Source organism: Colobus angolensis, unplaced genomic scaffold (assembly GCF_000951035.1).
Source record: "Colobus angolensis palliatus isolate OR3802 unplaced genomic scaffold, Cang.pa_1.0 Scaffold25, whole genome shotgun sequence".
In the NCBI taxonomy this organism is placed as follows: domain Eukaryota; kingdom Metazoa; phylum Chordata; class Mammalia; order Primates; family Cercopithecidae; genus Colobus; species Colobus angolensis.
Genome location: NW_012115710.1, coordinates 283,309 through 303,197, shown reverse-complemented (window position 1 = coordinate 303,197; position 19,889 = coordinate 283,309). Strand labels below are relative to the sequence as shown.

The following is a 19,889-nucleotide window of genomic DNA, read 5'->3' as shown; positions in this document are numbered from 1 at the left end:
CAGGATGGTCTCGATCTCCTGACCTCGTGATCCGCCCGTCTCGGCCTCCCAAAGTGCTGGGATTACAGGCTTGAGCCACCGCGCCCGGCTGTACTTTATTTCTTTTCTCTGGCTGTTAATTAATCCTCTAGCTGTTTCCTCTCTCTCTTAATATATAGTTCCATGTACATGCAATGTAGTAAAAGCATACTGAGAATTAGTGTAAATATTGACTTTCTTGTCTTTTCTAGCAACAGTGCTCTTGTCGGGGCTGTTAATTCTGCCTTTTGAGCTGATGTTCCAGTAGACAGAGGCTGAGCCTCTAACGCTGAGTCTAATGTTACCACTGCATACCTGGCACGCCCAACGTCTTCTAGCACAGAACTGCTTCCACCTGTGAAGTACTTGACATCCGGGTCTCCGAGGGGTCTGTCTGTCAGATCTTTCTCACTGGGGAATACCTCATCTTCTGTTTCAGCACAGTGATACGGGGAGCTCCCGGTTTGACTGGGAGCAGAGTAGCCAGGTTTAGGGTGTTGACTGTTCTAAAGTTATGTAACGGTTTTCACATGGAAGCCCTTGGTACCGAGTCGTCCTCGGGTTTGATAACTAATGATGCCTTCTTTGATCCATCACAGTTACGGCTTTAATCCATCACAGTTACGGCTGAATGTGGCACCTGGATGCTTTTGCCGTCCTGGAGTGAATTTGCTATCTTCTTGTGTTAACAAGATGGTGGCAGCTGGCCGGGCGCGGTGGCTCAAGCCTGTAATCCCAGCACTTTGGGAGGCCGAGACGGGCGGATCACGAGGTCAGGAGATCGAGACCATCCTGGCTATCACGGTGAAACCCCGTCTCTACTAAAAATACACAAACTAGCCGGGCGAGGTGGCGGGAGCCTGTAGTCCCAGCTACTCCGGAGGCTGAGGCAGGAGAATGGCGTAAACCCGGGAGGCGGAGCTTGCAGTGAGCTGAGATCGGGCCACTGCACTCCAGTCCGGGCGACAGAGCGAGACTCCGCCTCAAAAAAAAAAAAAAAAAGATGGTGGCAGCTAATGCCTTAAGGCAAAGAGGCCATCTTAACACCACGGAGTCTAGTTGTTTGGATATAAATATGCCACTGGGCGATGCCATGATCCTATAAGTTGAGTCAGAGCCCCTATAGCCATTCTTCTTCGTTCATGAACATATAGAAAGAAAAGCTTACTTATGTCTGGTAGTGTCAAGGCTGAGGCCTTAGTTAAAGTTTCCTTGATCTGTTTGAAGGCTATTTCTTGATTAGTTTTTCAAAGGAAGGTCTCCTTTTCTCCTCCTTTTGTGGCTTCATATTAACGATCATATTAGCCATCAGTGGAAACTTTGGAATCCAGATGTGGCAAAATCTGGCTGTCTCTGCAAATTCCTATTTGATGTAGGGTGGTCAGGGTTGGAAGCACGCAAACGGCTTGCTTCCACTCATAGTCAAGCCAGTGTTCCTCGTGGCTCACTATGACACCTAGATATGTAACCTCTTCATGGCAAATTTGGGCTTTCCTTTTTGATATTTTGTAACTTGCTTTCTATAGGAGATGGAGGAGATCCTGGGTTCCCCATAACAGCCCTCTGAGGTTGGGGCCAGCAAAAGAAGCTCATCTACATACTGCAACAAAGCGCAGTTGTTATTTGGTGGGGTATAGGCCATGAGGTATGAGGCCAATGTTTCTCTAAAGATTGTGGGAGAGAACCGGGCATGGTGGCTCGCACCGGTAATGCCAACACTTTGGGCGGCTGAGGCGGGTGGATCACGAGGTCAGGAGTCCAAGACTAGATTGGCCAAGATAGTGAAACCCTGTCTCTACTAAAAATACAATAACTGGCCTGGTGCAGTGGCTGGCACCTGCAATCCTAGCTACTCGGGAGGCTGAGGCAGGAGAATTGCTTGAACCCGGGGGGCAGAGGTTGCAGTGAGCTGAGATCGCACCACTGCACTCCAGCCTGGGTTGACAGAGCAAGACTCCATCTCAAAAAAAAAAAAGATTGTGGGAAAGTTTTTAAACCTCTGTGGGAGTCTAGTCCAGGTGAACTGTGACGCTTCTTTGTCTTATGAAATCATCGGCTGACTAACTGCTGCCAGGCAGATACAAAACAAAACATCCTTTAAGTCTAAGACTGTAAACTAGCTCTTGCTGGAATAAGTCCAGTCAAAGTGTACGGGTTAGGTACCACTGGATGGATAGTTACCATGGCCTGGTTTACAACATGCAAATCTTGCACCGGCCTATATTCATTAGACCCTGGCCCTGGCAATGGCTTCTGAACTGGCAAAAGTGGGGTGTTCTAAGGCGACTGGCATTGGACTAGAATCTTACATTTATAGAGCCGTTCTAAATGTTTGCAGATGCCCTGTGTGGACTTTTGGGGAACTGGGTACTGATGAGCCCGAACAGGAGTTGCTCCTAGTTTTAATTCTGCTACTACTGGTGCATGATTTACAGCTAACCCAGGTGGGGTGTCCTCAGCCTGTACTCCAGGAATTTCTTTAACTAACCGAAATAATATTTTTTCTTCTTCTTGAGTGTGAGGTTGCATTGGTGCCTGAAAAGGGGGCCGGGTGCAGTGGCTCACTCCTGTAATCCCACCATTTTCAGAGACTGGGGCAAGGGGATTGCTTGAGTCTAGGAGTTCGAGACCAGCCTGGGCGACATAGTGAGACCCCCGTCTCGGCCAAAAATAAATAAACAAATAAATTTAACCAGGCATGATGGTGCACCCTGTACTCCCAACTACTCTGGAGGCCGAGGCAGGAGGATCACTTGAGCCTAGGAAGTCCAGGCTGCTGTCAGCTGAGATCATGCCACTGCACTCCAGCCTGGTCAACAGAGCGAGACCTTGTCTCAAAAGAATAAAGGGATGGGGGACTTTGGGTTCAGATGAGTGGGTGAGTTCATTGGATATGATTACCTGTGACATGTTGACTTCTGTGTATATAATCTAATAACTTAAAATCTGTTTAAATTATACAGATGAGATTGAGAATTTTAAAATTGCTATCTATAAGGCATGTACATTCTATAAATCTTGGCATAGAGGTCAGCTTCCACTTGGAATCCCTATTCAGCCAGAGGGCAGTGACTTACTCAGTTGTGAATTACTCTATTCCCTTTTCGCAGGGTGGGGTAGGAAGTGGTGCAGTGATGTGGGGAAAAAAAATCCGTTTCTGTTATTATAATTATAATACAATTATTATGCAATAATTACATAATACAATTATGTAATTATTACATAACAATATGTAATAATTACATAATACAATTGTTATGTAATAATTACATAATACAATTGTTATGTAATAACTACATAATACAATTGTTATATAATAACTACATAATACAGTTGTTATATAATAATTATGCAATTAATTAGCATTAAATTAATTAATAATTAATATTTTGGGACAGGGCCTGGCTCTATCGCCCAGGATGAAGTGCAGCGTGATCTCTTCTAACTGCAGCCTCTACCTCCTGGGCTCAAGCGATCCTCCTACCTCAGCTTCCTGAGTAGCTGGGACCACAGACATGAGCCACCAAGTCGGGCAAGTTTTCAATTTTTTTTTTCTGTAGAAATGGATTTCACTATGTTTCCCAAGCTGGTCTCAAAATCCTGAGCTCAAAGGATCTTCCTGCCTTCGCCTCCCAAAGTACTGGGATTACAGACCTGAGCCACCGCACCTGGCCTACATAGAACTTTTTACAAGGGACATCAAAATGTGGTGGCTCCTGCCAGTAACCCCAGCACTTTGAGAGACAGAGGTGAGTGGGTCACCTGAGGTCAGGAGTTCAAGACCAGCTTGGCCAACATGGTGAAACCCAGTCTCTACTAAAAATACAAAAAGGCGTGCTGGTGTACACCTGTCGTCACAGTTACTGGGGAGGCTAAGGCACAAGAATCACTTAAACCTGGGAGGTAGAGGCTGCAATGAGCCGAAATTGTGCTAGTGCACTGCAGCCTGGGTGGCAGAGCAAGTCTTCATCTCACAAAAGCAAACAAGCAAATAGAAAATAAAATAAAAAACAAAAGGGACATCAAACGTCCATTTGTTCTCATGTGTAATAGATTTACTTTATTTTCTTTGTTGCCTCTTCATTTCTTTCTTTACTCTTTTTTTTTTTTTTTGGCAGAATCTTGCGCAGTCACCCAGGCTGGAGTGTAGTGGCATAATCTCAGTTCACTGCAAACTCCGCCTCCTGGCTTCAAGCGATTCTTTTGCCTCAACCTCCCGAGTGTGTGGGACTACAGGCCCGTACCACCACAACCAGCTAATTTTTGTACTTTTAGCAGAGATGGGATTTCACCATGTTGGCCAGGCTGGCCTCGAGCTCCTGACCTCAGGTGATCCACTCACCTTGGCTCCCCCAAAGTGCTGGGATTACAGTCGTGAGCGACCACACCCAGCTAAGATAAATCTTAGTTTTCGAAATTTCTCTTTTAATACATAATCATGGGAGAGGAGGCTGCAATGCCAAATGGAGGAGGCAGGAACCGGAGCACACGCGTAGCTGGGTGGGCACCATGGCTGGGGTCTCCACCATTGAGGCAGTGAAGCGCAAGATCCAGGTTCTGCAGCAGCAGGTGGATGATGCAGAGGAGCAAGCTGAGCGCCTCCAGCAAGAAGCTGAGGGAGAAAGGCGGGCCCGGGAACAGGCTGAGGCTGAGGTGGCCTCCTTGAACGGTAGGATCCAGCTTATTGAAGAGGAGCTGGATGGTGCTGAGGAGTGCCTGGCCACAGCCCTGCAAAAGCTGGAAGAAGTGGAAAAAACTGCTGAGAAGAGTGAGAGAGGTATAAAGGTTATTGAAAACTGGGCCTTACAAATTGAAGAAAAGATGGAACTCCAGGAAATCCAACTCAAAGAAGCTAAGCACATTGCAGAAGAGGCAGATAGAAAGTACAAAGAGGTGACTCGTAAGCTGGTGGTCATTGAAGGAGACATGGAAGGCACAGAAGAACAGGCTGAGCTGGCTGAGTCCTGTTGCCGAGAGATGGATGAGCAGATCAGACTGATGGACCAGAACCTGAAGTGTCTGAGTGCAGCTGAAGAAAAGTACTCTCAAAAAGAAGACAAATGTGAGGAAGAGGTGAAGATTCTTAGTGATAATCTCAAGGAGGCAGAGACCTGTGCTGAGTTTGATGAGAGATCAGTAGCCAAGCTCAAAAAGACAATTGATGACTTGGAAGATAAAGTGAAATGCACCAAAGAGGAACACCTCTGTACACAAAGGATGCGGGACCAGACTCTGCTTGACCTGAATGAGATGTAGAATGTCCCGGTCCCCCCCGCTGCTCCTCCTCCCTCTGACCCTGACTCCGCCTGAGGCCAGCCTGCCCGAAGCTGACCTTTACCTGAGGGCTAATCTTTAACTGGAAGGCTGCTTTCTCTTTGCACCGCCCCCTCCTCCCCTGCATCTTTTTCGCCAAACTTTCTCTGCCTCTTCCCGGAGATTCCAGCTGGGCTAGAGGCTGAGCACCTTTGGAAACAACATTTAAGGGAATGTGAGCATAATGCATAATGTCTGTAAAAAGCATGTTGTGATTAAAAAAAATAAATAGGCTGGGCGCGGTGGCTCAAGCCTGTAATCCCAGCACTTTGGGAGGCCGAGATGGGCGGATCACGAGGTCAGGAGATCGAGACCATCCTGGCTAACATGGTGAAACCCCATCTCTACTGAAAATACAAAAAACTAGCCGGGCGAGGTGGCGGGCGCCTATAGTCCCAGCTACTCTGGAGGCTGAGGCAGGAGAATGGCGTAAACCCGGGAGGCGGAGCTTGCAGTGAGCTGAGATCCGGCCACTGCACTCCAGCCCGGGCGACAGAGCAAGACTCCGTCTCAAAAAAAATAAATAAATAAAAATAAATAAATAAATAATCACTTCTGGAAGACTGCTTTGTCACATCCTATAATCAGTTCACATCGTTTTTTTTCTGTACATTTTCCAATTATTTTCCTGTTGACCCCAGAATTTGTTAGATTTTTTAAAAAACAATTTCAAAATAGTTTGTTTGAAACTAGTTGCGTCCGGTTGAGATCAAGGTCTGTATGCTTTCCAGTCTTTATTATTTATTGGAAATCTTTGGTACCTAATACAGAAGGTTGATTGTGTCCGTGTGTACCTGGTAATGATGTCAGTGACCTTTTACCTTAACGTCAAAATGCAGTTTAACCAGTTAGTCTATTTTTCCGTTTTCTTTCCTTATGTCATCTGTGAACATCTTGAGCTGTGAGCTATTAAGTGCATGCTTCCCTCAAGGCCCTCTGGTCCCTTCTGGACTAATGTCGAAAGATGGTCTGGATTGGCATGGAACTGTTGGGGTGGCCACACCCAACACCAGGCCGTGGGGGCTACGAAGTCCAGCAGAGTCAAAGGAATGAGAAAAGACAAGTTAAGGATGCATAAGGTGGGTCCAGGGGGCCAATGCTAGTATGGAGGCTGCAAAAGACCCGAGCTCTGGAAGCCCACACAATTTATTGGTGGTCAAACAAAGAAGCAGGTGGTGCGACTGTGGGGGTTGAAAGGAAGTGGTGCATCAAGCACATGATCTATAGGTGTGTGGTTTAACATTTATATGGAACATGTTCTGCTACTTGAGATCATGGGGAACATGTTCTTCTAATTTAAGATATAATCATTTTATGAGCCTGGGAGTGGCAGAAGCAAGGAACCAGCAAGTCTGGGCACATTCCAGAGGCCACAAGGGGTTTTATGCCCTGAGCCCTGGATTCCATCCAAGCCATCAGGCATTTTATGCCCTGGGCTTAGATTGTGGTGCAGCAGGGCAGCCTCCCACCCTTTGGCACAGAGCTTGGAGTTCCAAAGGCCACAAGGGGTTTTAACCCTGGGTCCCAGCATGTTCCAAGACTCTTTTTATATTATATCAGACTAGCAAGCCCTGCCTCAGGTTTTCCCCAACATGGAATGCTATTCTAAAAACACCCATGTATTTTTTTTTTTTGAGATGGTGTTTCACTCTTGTTGTTCAGGCTAGAGTGCAATGATGCGATCTAGGCTCACTACAGCCTCTGCCGCCTGGGTTCAAGTGATTCTCCTGCCTCAGCTTCCCGAGTACCTGGGATTACAGGCACCCACCACCACACCTGGCTAAATTTTTGGATTTTTAGTGGAGACGGGGTTTCACCGTGTTGGCCAGGCTCGTCTCAAACTCCCGACCTTGGGTGATCCACCTGCCTCTACCTCCCACACTGCTGAGATTATAGGCATGATCCATTGCACCCGGCCACCCATGTTTTCTTGATTGAAAAAATTTGCTTACGTCTTAGTTCTACAGCTGGCCTTCTTTTCACAGTTTTCAAGGTCAGTAGCTGTGTGTTCACGCTTCTGCATTTTATAACTGTAAGTGTGATTTTCTTGTAAGGAAGAATTAAATGTCGGGAATCAATGGCATCAGGACCTTGCAAAAGAAGTTTCTTTAGCCCAGGCATGTGAAAGATGCTTCTCTAACTTTCAAGGATGGGGTGTTAAAGACCAACCCTTCCCATTAGCCCTTCCAGGCCCCTATGTAAGAATTTAGGCACACCTCACTCATCTCAGACCTTCTCAGGGTAACTTGGTGAAAATTTCTCTTTCTCTGAGCCCCAGGGAGCCTCCCTGCAACTTGGAGATAAGGGGCTAGACCAGAAAAGCTCAACCCGAGTGACCCTGGCCCCTGAAATGAGTGGCAAAATAGAGTGTGTGTCTGCGTGTGGCTTTTCTTCTGGGAGAGGGGAGTGTCCAGTTGTAATGAGAATTTTTAATGGGATGCAGTACCCTAAAAATGACAAATAAATAAAACACAAAAGAATGGAAGAAACAGAGGTATAGACTCAAACACAGAGACCATCTTCCGGGCCTTTCTCTGTGTTAGGATATCACAGCAAAATCTAAAGCAGTCATGTCAGTCCCTGGCAGGGAACCCTCCACCGCCTTCCCGTGTTTCCCAGGACAAAAGCTCAACTCCTCACTGTGGCTCCACAGCCCTGTGTCCAGGGCCCCTGCCAGTGTCCAACCTCCTGCTGGGAGCTTGCCCTCATCTCCTGACTCCCTCTGCCCCGGTCACATTTGCTTTCCTCTTTTCCCAAACTCCGAAACCCTTCCTGTCTTAGGTCATTGTCCGTGCTCTTACCCTGTGTCCCTAAATGATCACGGCACTGTCCCTTTCCTCCTCGTTCAGGTCTAGGCTCAGAGCTGTCTCCCATGCCCCCCACCCCCATCTGGAGTTCCCTTTGCCCTTCAGTCTCTATCACGTTTCAGGTTTTATTATCTCTGCATCAGTCACATCAGAAACACTTTTTTTTTTTGAGACAGGATCTCACTCTATTGCCCAGGCCGTGAGTGCAGTCTGATGATCTTGGCTCACTGTGACCTCTGTTTCCTGGGTTCAAGTGATTCTTGTGCCTCAGCAACCCATGTAGCTGAGATTGCAGGTGTGTGCCACCACACCCAGCTAATTATTGTATTTTTATTTTTATTTTATTTTATTTTATTTTATTTTTTTATTTTTATTTTTTTGAGACGGAGTCTCGCTCTGTTGCCCAGGCTGGAGTGCAGTGGCCGGATCTCAGCTCACTGCAAGCTCCGCCTCCCGGGTTCACGCCATTCTCCTGCCTCAGCCTCCCAAGTGGCTGGGATTACAGGCGCCCGCCACCTCGCCCGGCTAGTTTTTTTTGTATTTTTTTTAGTAGAGACGGGGTTTCACCGTGTTCGCCAGGATGGTCTCGATCTCCTGACCTCATGATCCGCCCGTCTCGGCCTCCCAAAGTGCTGGGATTGCAGGCTTGAGCCACCGCGCCCGGCCTTATTTTATTTTATTTTATTTTTGGGTCTCACACTGTCACCCAGGCTGAAGTGCAGTGGCATGATCTTGTCTCACTGCAACCACCACCTCCTGGGTTGAAGTGATTCTCCTGCCTCAGCCTCCTGAGTAGCTGGGATTATAGACACCCACCAAGCCCAGTTACTTTTTGTATTTTTAGTACAGATGGGGTTTCACCACGTTAGCCAGGCTGATCTCTGACTTCTGATCTCAAGTAATCCACCTTCCTTGGCCTTCCAGAGTGCTAGTATTACAGGCATAAGCCACCGTGCCTGGCTCAATTTTTGTATTTTTAGTAGAGACAGGATTTCACCGTGTTGGCCAGTGTGGTCTTGAACTCCTGAGCTCAAGCGATCCTCACACCTCAGCCTCCTAAATAGGTGGGACCACAGACACAGGCGAGCACAACCAGACCTGGCTAAATTTTAGTATTTTTGGTAGAGATGGGGTTTCACCACGTTGCCCAGGCTGGTCTCAAACTCCTGAGCTCAAGAGATCTACGCACTTCGGCCTCCCAGAGTGCTGGGAGGATAGGTGTGAACCACCACACCCAGCACCTGCATGGGGTTGGTCAGGTCTGGTCTGTGCCCTGAAGGGGAGCTCATTCCAACCCAGCTCCCCACTGCTACAGCGCATGTGTGGGCTTCTCCAGAAGTGGAGCAGGAGTTTTCCTGTAAGAGTTTATTGTCCCTGGTGCGGTGGGCAGCAGAGAGGACCATATTTCCCAGGGTGGGGTCTCCTTTGTATGTGTTATTGTGTTACAGGGAGGGGGTGTGTTGATTCTGAGCAATAAACAGCATATTTTTAACATTCAGGACTGACTGCTAAACACTCTTGGTACATGAGGAAGAAACTTGGAAGAAGAAGAGGAAAGCAAAGGAGTCAGGGATGGCTCCTCCTCAGGTGAGATGATATTCTCGGTGGATTGTTCTGTCTCCTTCCTTTCAGAAACGCTGGGCCTTAGAGTTGCGAATCTTCTCTGAGTCTGAAGCGTCCTGCCTGACAGGTTTGCTCACACTCACCCGTGCCTTCCCTCAGTCCCTCTCATCTCGCTTAGATTCCATCTCTCATGACCCAGTGACATGAACTTGGGAAGAGGCTGCACTGGGCATGGGCCTGGGAAGGGCTCACACCAGACATGGATGGAGACGGGGTGAGGGTCCCGTGGTGTGAGTGCTGTTGGGCAGCAGGGATTGTTCAGGGGCCACATCTGGATGCACTGTCAGCTCTCTGTGGACCAGGAGTAGAGCAGCTGCCAATGGAAGTCATGTATTCATGCGCACAGAGTACCTGGTACATTCTAGAAAAGGCGACCATTATGGGGAAATCTTTTCTCCCTGATTTTGTACTACATTTTTAGGTAATTGAGTGAGTTACTGTGTTTCTGACTTCAAAAATCTTACTAATTAGAATGGAAAGTTCATACACAGACATGAATGATACAAGGTGTTTTTCTCCATCATTAAGAACAGGAAATCTACCTAAATAATAGCAGGAGATTCATTAAACCATTCTTAGTGCATTAAGCTCATGGAGTCTGTGGTGTTACTGTGGAGAGGCTTGTGAAACTGGTGTTTTCATTAAACATGGTTATAACTTCTTTATCATTATTATTATATTGTGATGATATTATTATATTTTAAATATATGTAGTCTTGCTCTGTCACCCAGGCTGAAGTGCAGTGGCATGATCTTGGCTCACGGCAACCTCCACCTTCCGGGTTCAAGAGATTCTCCTGCCTCAGCCTCCCAATTAGCTGGGATTATAGGCACGTGTCACCATGCCTAGCTAATTTTGTTGTATTTTTATTAGTGATGGGTGTCACCATGTTGGCCAGGCTGGTCTCAAACTCCTGACCTCAGGTGATCTGCCCACCTCAGCCTCCCAGAGTGCTAAGATTACAGGCACGAGCCACTGTGCCCAGCCCCACCAATTATTATTAAATATATATTTTTATATTTAAACATCACATGATGAATATATTTGTTTAGTGGTAAAACTCCAAGCAAAGCTGCAGCTTAGACCCTTGGCCATAAAGCATCTCCGTTCCCAGTCACGTCCTCCACCCTTCTTCCAGCCTCACTGGGGAACTGCTACTGCCAGTTCTGTGCCAGGTGTCAGAGCTAGTCTTGTACATGTGTATTTCTGCATTGTTATGAGACTCAGAAAATAATTCTGCAGTAAATTAAAAAAAAAATACTTTTTTACAAAAATTAGCCGGGCGTGGTGGCACATGCCTGTAATCCTAGCTACTCAGGAAGCTGAGGCAGGAGAATCACTTGAACCTGGGAAGTAGAGGTTGCAGTGAGCTGAGATTGTGGCACTGCACTGCAGCCTGGGCACAGAGCAAGACTCCGTCTCAAAAAAAGAGAAAAAAAGTTTTTATATTTCTGTTTTCACTTTAGGTTTGGGGCTACATGTGAAGGTTTGTCACACAGGTAAACTAATGTCATCGGAGTTTGTTGTACAGATTATTTCATCACTCTGGTGTTAAGCCCCGTACCCAATAGTTATTTTTAATTAATTTATTTTTTTGAGACTGAGTTTTGCTCTTATTGCCCAGGCTGGAGTATAATGGCATGATCTCAGCTCACTGTAACCTCCGCCTCCCCGGCTTCAAGCGATTCTCCTGCCTCAGCCTCCCGAGTAGCTGAAATTACAGGAGCCTGCTACCACGCCTTGCTAGTTTTTGTATTTCTAGTAGAGACAAGGCTTCACCATGTTGGCCAGGCTGATCTTGAACTCCTGACCTCAAGTGATCCACCCGCCTCGGCCTCCCAAATTGCTGGGATTACAGGCATGAGCTTCTGCATCCAACCCCAATATTTATTTTTTCTGCTTCCCACCCTCCACGCTCAAGTAGACCCCAGTGTCTGTTGCTTTCTTCTTTGTGTTCCAGTAAATATTTTACTTTGATATTTGATCCTGCTGGTTGTGAATTTACATGTTGTCATGTTAGTAAACACGGCTACCTTGCTCTTTGCCATCTGCATTGGAAACTGGCTGAATGACAACATGTGGGTCCTTTGAGATTTTTCCCTGTATAAAGAGTGCCATAGTGGCTGCCTCTGCGCACGCCTGCATTACTACATATATCTGAAGATTCCTCCAGGTTGGGCAGGTGAAAGGTGATTGCTTCCTCTATGATGAGGCATTTCCTGTTTTCTTAGATCCAACAAGATCCCCCTGCCCCCAACTGCCAAAGTATCCTTTTCCAGCAAGATGAGATTCCTTTTCAGTTAAACAAAACTTGCTACTTTTTATATTTTTAAACACTTTATATATATATACACATACCCACACACATTACACACACACACATATACATACACACACACACAAAGGTATATATTTTGAACAATTTTACAGTTTGAAAATCTGGGGAAAATGACAACCCTTTGTATTAACATCTAGTTTTTTGTGTGTGTAGGTTTCATTATTTTGTTGATGTATATATATATATATATAATGGATTTTCATCCTTTGAGTAATCTAGTTTTCATGTATTTTATTTTATTTTGAGACTGGGTCTCACTGTGTTGCCCAGGCTGGAGCACAGTGGCACGATCTTAGCTCACTGCAACTTCCACCCTCAGGCTCAAGCCATCCTCCTGCCTCAGGCTCCCAAGTAGCTGGAACCACAGGTGCCTACCACCATGCCCGGCTGATTTTTTTTTTGTTTTGAGATGGGGTCTCTGTTGCCCAGGCTGGAGTGCAGTGGCACGATTTCGGATCACTGCAACCTCTGCCTCCCAGGATCAAGCAATTCTACTGCGTCAGCCTCCCGGGTAGCTGGGATAACAGGCATGTGCCACCATGCCCAGACGGATTTTAGTTCCTGATGTTTCGCTATGGACGCTGTCATCTCTGAAGACATCACTCATACTCTGTCTCATCTAGATACTGAATGTCACTTGGTATGTCAATAAAAGTTTCTGGGCCGGGCACGGTGGATCACGCCTGTAATTCCAGCACTTTGAGAGTCTGCGGCAGGCGGATCACAAGGTCAGGAGTTTGAGGCCAATGTTGTGAAACCCCGTTTCTACTAAGAATAGAAAAGTTAACTGGTCGTGGTGGTGCACACCTGTAATTTCAGCCGCTCAGGAGGCTGAGGCAGGAGAATCGCTTGATCCTGGGAGGTGGAGGTTGCGGCGCACCGAGAACACGCCACTGCACTCCAGCCTGGGCGACTCAGTGAGACTCCACCTCAAAAAAAAAAAAAGTACAATAAAACCCAACTGGGAAAACAAAACGTGGTGGAAAATCCCTCACTCAGATTTGTCAGAACATTCACTGCAATTAATCCACGCTTTCCCCTCTCTCTTCTTCTCATTTTCTGTAAAGATAAGAACTCCTCCCATAACCATTTGCTTAAAATGTGTTTTCATTTCAGGGGCTGTTGACATTCAGGGATGTGGCCATAGAATTCTCTCAGGAGGAGTGGAAATGCCTGGACTCTGCTCAGAGGACTCTATACAGAGAGGTGATGGTGGAGAATTATAGGAACCTGGTCTCCCTGGGTGAGGATAACTTCCCTCCAGAAGTGGGGATGTGCCCTTGTGTATCTTTGTATTTTCTCTTTTTTTTAGATACAGTGTCTCGCTCTGTCCCCAGGGTGGAGTGCAGTGGTGTGATCAGGGCTCACTGCAATCTTGAATTCCTGGGCTCAGGTGATTGTCCCACCCCAGCCTCCCCTGGTACAGGTGCATGCCGCCATGCCGGCTACTTTTTTAGTTTAGTTTTTTTTTTTTTTTTACAGACAGGTGCTTGCTGTGTTGTTGAAGTTGGTCTTGATCTCCTGGGCTCAAGAGATCTTCCTCGGCCTCCCGAGTAGCTGGGCTTACAGGCGCCAACCCCCATAACTGATTATTGGCTTTTATTTCTAAAATTTTTGCATATGTGTGTCCTTAAGGCCAATATGAGTCTTCTGCAGAGAACACGTAGTTGGTTCCTGTTGATTGAGCCAGTCTTTGCCTTCTGAGTGCAGAGTTAAATATTTGCATTTGAAGTATTCCTGATGGAGAAGACCTTACCGTTGCCTTTCTGTTACTTATTATCTGTATTTCTTGTAGGTGTTTTTTGTTCTTCATTTCTCATTTACTACTCTTTGTGTTTAATTGCTTTTTTGTGTAGACATGTTTGGCTCCCTTCTTATTTACCTTTTTGTTTGTTTGTTTATGACAGAGTCTCACTCTGTCGCCCAGGCTACAGGGCAGTGGCGCCATCTTGGGTCACTGCAACTGGCTCCGCCTCTCCAGCTCAACCGATCCTTGTGCACCAGTGGCTCACGCCTGTAATCCCAGCACTTTGGGAGGCCGAGGCGCGCAAATCACCGGAGGTCAGAAGTTCAAAACCAGCCTGGCTAACATGACGAAACTCTGTCTCTACTAAAATACAAAAATTAGCAGGACACAGTGGTAGGCACCTGTAATCCTGCTACTCAAGAGGCTGACGCAGGAGAGTCGCTTGAACCTGGGAGGCGGAGGTTGCAGCGAGCTGAGATTGTGCCACTGCACTCCAACCTGGGCGACGGAACGAGACTGTGTCTCAAAAAAAAAAAAAAAAAAAATTCCATAACCTACAAAAACTACTGTTTCTCCACCAGAACTCTTTGCTTATGTCAGAATTATTTCTGTGTATGTTGCATTTTCATCAACATATACATATATTGTGTTTTCATGCTTTTTTCTTCTAAATAACAGGGAAAAAAGTTGAATGATGAAGAAAAGGTGTACTTATAACAGTGTCTGTATCTGTCCTTTTATTTGCCTATTGATTGATTGATTGATTGATTGATTGATGAGATGAAGTTTTGTTCTTGTTGCCCATGCTGCAGTGCAATGGCACACTCTCGGGTCACTCCAACCTCCGACTCCTGGGTTCAAGTGATTCTCCTGCCTCAGTTTCCCGAGTAGCTGGGATTACAGGCGTGTGCCACCACGCCTGGCTAATTTTGTATTTTAATAAACACAGTTTCTCCTTTTCCATCTGACTGATCTCAAACTTCTGCTCTCAGTTGGTCTGTCAACCTCAGCCTCCAAAACTACTGCGATTACAGGTGTGAACCACCACGCCCAGCCTATCTGTCTTTTAATTTACCTTTACTGCAGAACTTTATATATATTTGTGGGTTGGAGTGACTCTTTAGACTTCTTTCATTTCTTTCTTTCTTTCTTTTTCTTTTTCTTTTTTTTTTTTTGAGATGGAGTCTCAGTCTGTTGCCCAGTCTGGAGTGCAGTGGCGCAATCTTGGCTAACTGCAACCTCTGCTTCCCAGGTTCAAGTGATTCTCCTGCCTCAGTCCCCCAAGTAGATGGGACTACAGGCACGTGTCACCACACCTGGCTAATTTTTTTTTTTTTTTTTTTTTTAGTAGAGATGGGGGTTTCACCATGCTGGCCAGGTTGGTCTCAAACTCTACTGACCTCGTGATCCTCCTGCCTCAGCCTCCCAAAGTGCTGGGATTACAGACGTAAATCACCGTGCCCAGCTGGCCTCAAAGTTTTTAAAACATGTTATTGCTATTAGATGGCTTCAAGTATTGCAAGATTTATAGTACAGGCTCTAAACTTCCTTTGCTTAATAAGATTTGTCAACCTTCAGTGATGTTGATGATGAGATGCTTCCTTTCGTGTCCCAGCCATTTCACTGTCCTCTCAGAAATACCTTCGACTGACCAGCCAAGGTGGGTCATGCCTCTAATCCCAGCAGTTTGGGATGCCGAGGTGGGCAAATCGCTTGAAGTCAGGAGTTTGAGACCAGTCTGGCCAACATGGTGAAATCTCGAATCTACTAAATACAAAACATTGGCCAGGTATAGTGGTTCACACCTGTAATCCCAGCAGTTTGGGAGGCCAAGATGGGCAGATCACCTGAGTTCAGGAGTTTGAGACCAGCCTGGCCAACATGGTGAAACCCCATCTCTACTAAAAATAAAAAAAATTAGCTGGGCATGGTGGCACACAGCTCTTATCCCAAGTATTGGAGAGGCTGAGGCAGGAGAATCACTTGAATCCGGCAGGTGGGGTTGCAGTGAGCCAAGATTGCCCCACTGCGCTCCAGTCCAGGCGACAAAGTAAGACTCTGGGCTAAGGCGGGAGAATCTCTACACTCCAGCCTGGGTGGTAGAGTGTGACTCGGTCTCAAAAACAAACAAAAAAAGAAATAAACTGGGAGGCTTCAGACACAGGAAATTATTTCTCATGAATTTGGAAAGTGGGAAATCCAAGAGCAAGGTGCCAGCCAAATTGTTCCTGGTGAGAGCCTTCATCATGGTTTAGCCCAGCCATCTTCCTGCCGTGTCCTGACATGGTGGAAAGAGGAACAGGAAATGAGCCCTTTAATATCTCTTTTTATAAAAGCACTGGTCCTACTCATGAGTAGTCAACACTCATGACCAAATTGTCTCAGAGGCCCCATCTGCAGGAACATCCTGTTGGAGAATAAGAACTCTGAACATGGCTTTTGGCCAATAAGAACATTCAGACCAGGGAGCCTGCATCATATTGTTTGTTTTTATTGTGCATCCTGTTATATGCAATGTTTTCTCTGATCTCAGGTTATAAGTTTTCCCAGTGCACATTCTATGTTTTGTATTTTATGCTAGTGAACTAGGTAACTAAGGGCAATGCATGTATTTAGAATTGCTGTATTTCCTGGCTGTTTCATAATTGTAGCTGTGACATCATAATTGCACCCTCTGGCACTGTTAGTCAATTCTTTTTTTTTCTTTTTTTTTTGAGATGAAGTCTAACCCTTTCACTCAGGCTGGAGGGCAATGTTGCAATCTTGGCTCACTACAACCTTGGTCTGCTACGTTCAAACGGTGCTCCTGCCTCAGCCTCCCAAGTAGCTGAGATTACAGGTGCACACCACCATGCCCAGCTAATGTTTTTGTATTTTTAATAGAGTTAGGGATTCACCATGTTGGCCAGGCTACTCTCGAAATCCTGACCTCATGATCTGCCTGCCTCGACCTCACAAAGTGCTGGGATTACAGGCGTGAGCCACCGTGCTCTACCATTAGTTAATTCCTGTTCCTTATAATGCTGTGTATTTTTTTGACCTCATACATCAGAAGGTAGTGATCTTAACATATATTTCAGTTCTTTTTTTTTTTTGAGACAGAGTCTCGCTCTGTCATCCAGGCTGGAGTGCAGTGGCCGAATCTCAGCTCACTGCAAGCTCCGCCTCCCGGGTTTACACCATTCTCCTGCCTCAGCCTCCGGAGTAGCTGGGACTACAGGCGCCTGCCACCTTGCCCGGCTAGTTTTTTGTATTTTTTAGTAGAGACGAGGTTTCACCGTGTTAGCCAGGATGGTCTTGATCTCCTGACCTTGTGATCCGCCTGTCTTGGCCTCCCAAAGTGCTGGGATTACAGGCTTGAGTTGAGCCACCGCGCCCGGCTGTATTTCAGTTCTTATATTGTGTGCTGGTGGTAAATAGAAGTTGTGGCTTTTTTCTTAACAGGGAGTTGTTTAGAATTCTACAGGTTGTATAAATGTACTTGTTATTTGCTTGCTAGTTTTATGGGTTTCAATATTTTACTAACTAATTTTTATGATTGTACATAAGGCTTTTCGGTATGTGGTATGCAACATAACTGACACAGTCCACTAGTTAATGTCACTTTTCTTTTTTTTTTTTATTTTTGAGATGGAGTTTCACTCTTGTTGCCCAGGCTGGAGTGCAATGGCGTGATCGTGGCTCCCTGCAACCTCCACCTCCTGCGTTCAAGTGATTTTGCTGCCTTAGCCTTCCCAAGTAGCGGGGATTACAGGCATGAGCCACCACACCCAGCTAATTTTGTATTCTTAGTAGAGATGGGGTTTCTCCATGTTTGTCAGGCTGGTCTCAAAGTCCTGACCTCAGGTGATCCACCTGCCTCGGCCTCCCAAAGTGCTAGGATTATAGGTGTGAGCCACCACGCCCGGCATTAATGTCACATTAACTAGGGCACTGTGACTCACACCTATAATCCCAGGACTTTGGGAAGCTGAGGTGGGTGGATCATTGAGGTAAAAAGTTCGAGGCCAGCCTGGCCAAAATGGTGAAACCCTATATCTACTAAAATTACAAAAATTAGCCAAGCATGCTGGCACATGCCTATAATCCCAGGTACTCAGGAGGCTGAGGCAAGAGAATGGCTTGAACCCAAAAGGTGGAGGTTGCAGTGAGCTGAGATCGAGCCATGGCACTCCAGCCCATCACAACAAAGTGAAACTTCATCTCAAAAATATAAAAATACAAATTTTTTTTTTTTTTTAAGTCACAATGTGCCTTTTCTGCATAGATATAGGTAATTTTATGACAGTTATTCAGGAAAATATTGTATTAACTTTTTTTTTTTGAGATAAAGTCTCACTTTTTCACCCAGGCTGAAGTACAGTGTTGCAATCTCAGCTCACTGCAACCTCTGCCTCTTGGGTTCAAGCAATTCTTGTGCCTCAGCCTCCTGAGTAGCTGGGACTACAGAAGTAGGCCACCACGCCTGGCTAAATTTTGTAATGTTTTCTTATCTTCTCAGTGCTATGATTGTTTGACAATATAGAATTTCCATTGATTTTGGTTATCCTTACATGAGTTTGTTGTGGATTGTTTACCAATATCGTATATCCTGTGGTCCTTTAGCATTTATTTGTATACAGTAAATATGAAGAATATATACTTTTTATTGATTGACATTGATATGTTTTTTGCAAACTGTTAGACACTTTAGGGTCACAGTGGAAAAATACTCCTTACTTTAGGCTTACACACGTTTGTGCCCTGTCAGTGTTTTGTCGTGATACTGGAAATAGTCTTCTGTAGAAATGATTTGAAGCGCATATAATAGCCCTTTATTTATTAAAGAATCTTACTCCTTTTGTGTTCCTCACCTTTGAAGATCATGTTTGGGAAGTTTAAAATAAGTATTGTTTTTTGTGTCATATTTACACATTTCAGTATGATTTGCCATCTGTACACCTACTGGTGTTTATATTTTGTAGATATCTCTTCCAAATGCATGACGGAGTTCTTGTCAACTGCACAAAGCAATAGAGAAGTGATCCACACAGAAACATTGGAAAGACATGAAAGTCATCACATTGGAGACTTTTGCTTTCAGGAAATTGAGAAAGATATTCATAACTTCGAGTTTCAGTGGCAAGAAGATGAAAGAAATAGCCATGAAGCACCCATGACAAAAATCAAAAAGTTGACTGGTAGTACAGACCGATATGATGAAAGGCATGCTGGAAACAAGCCTATTAAAGACCAGCTTGGATCAAGCTTTCATTCACATCTGCCTGAAATGCACATATTTCAGACCGAAGGGAAAATTGGTAGCCAAATCGAGAAGTCTATCAACGATGCTTCCTCAGTTTCAACATCTCAAATAATTTCTTGTAGACCCAAAACCTATATTTCTAATAACTCTGGGAATAATTTCGTGAATTCTTCATTACTCACACAAAAACAGGAAGTACACATGAGAGAAAAGTCTTTCCAATGTAATGAGAGGGGCAAAGCCTTTAATTGTAGCTCACTCTTAAGGAAACATCAGATAATCCATTTAGGAGAGAAACAATATAAATGTGATGTATGTGGCAGGCTCTTTAATCGGAAGCGAAACCTCACATGCCATCGTAGATGTCACACTGGTGAGAAACCTCACAGATGTAATGAGTGTGGCAAGTCCTTCAGCCAGACGTATTCCCTTACATGCCATCGTAGACTTCATACTGGAGAGAAACCTTACAAATGTGAGGAATGTGACAAAGCTTTCAGTTTCAAATCAAACCTTAAAAGACATAGGAGAATTCATGCTGGAGAGAAGCCATACAAGTGTAATGAATGTGGCAAGAACTTTAGTCAGACATCATCCCTTACATGCCATCGTAGACTTCATACTGGAGAGAAACCTTACAAGTGTAATGAGTGTGGCAAGACCTTCAGTCAGAAGTCATCCCTTGTAGGCCATCGTAGACTTCATACTGGAGAGAAACCTTACAAGTGTAATGAGTGTGGCAAGACCTTTAGTCGGAAGTCATCCCTTACATGCCATCGTAGACTCCATACTGGAGA

The 19,889-nt window shown here is 45.4% G+C and overlaps 2 protein-coding genes across 5 annotated transcripts in view; both read left to right on the top strand.

Moving 5' to 3' along the window:
• Positions 1-19,889, top strand: part of LOC105514650 (zinc finger protein 813) — a 30,706-nt gene that overhangs the window by 8,422 nt on the left and 2,395 nt on the right. Inside the window, exons 2-4 of the mRNA XM_011946151.1 lie at positions 9,638-9,725; positions 13,217-13,343; positions 18,812-19,766. Coding sequence (XP_011801541.1) covers positions 9,711-9,725; positions 13,217-13,343; positions 18,812-19,766 — 1,097 coding nt within the window. The 5' untranslated portion in view covers positions 9,638-9,710. The remainder of the gene's footprint in view (positions 1-9,637; positions 9,726-13,216; positions 13,344-18,811; positions 19,767-19,889) is intronic.
• On the top strand, positions 4,528-5,541 carry LOC105514649 (tropomyosin alpha-3 chain-like). 4 transcript variants are annotated; one of them, XM_011946147.1, is made up of 2 exons: positions 4,528-4,631; positions 4,767-5,541. In XM_011946147.1, the coding sequence occupies exons 1-2, from the start codon at positions 4,528-4,530 to the stop codon at positions 5,272-5,274; spliced, it is 612 nt and encodes a 203-aa protein (XP_011801537.1). In that variant the 3' UTR covers positions 5,275-5,541. The 4 variants fall into 4 exon arrangements, with proteins under 4 accessions (XP_011801537.1, XP_011801538.1, XP_011801536.1 ...); XM_011946148.1 differs by having other exon boundaries at positions 4,528-4,647; positions 4,840-5,541; XM_011946146.1 differs by having other exon boundaries at positions 4,528-4,786; positions 4,835-5,541.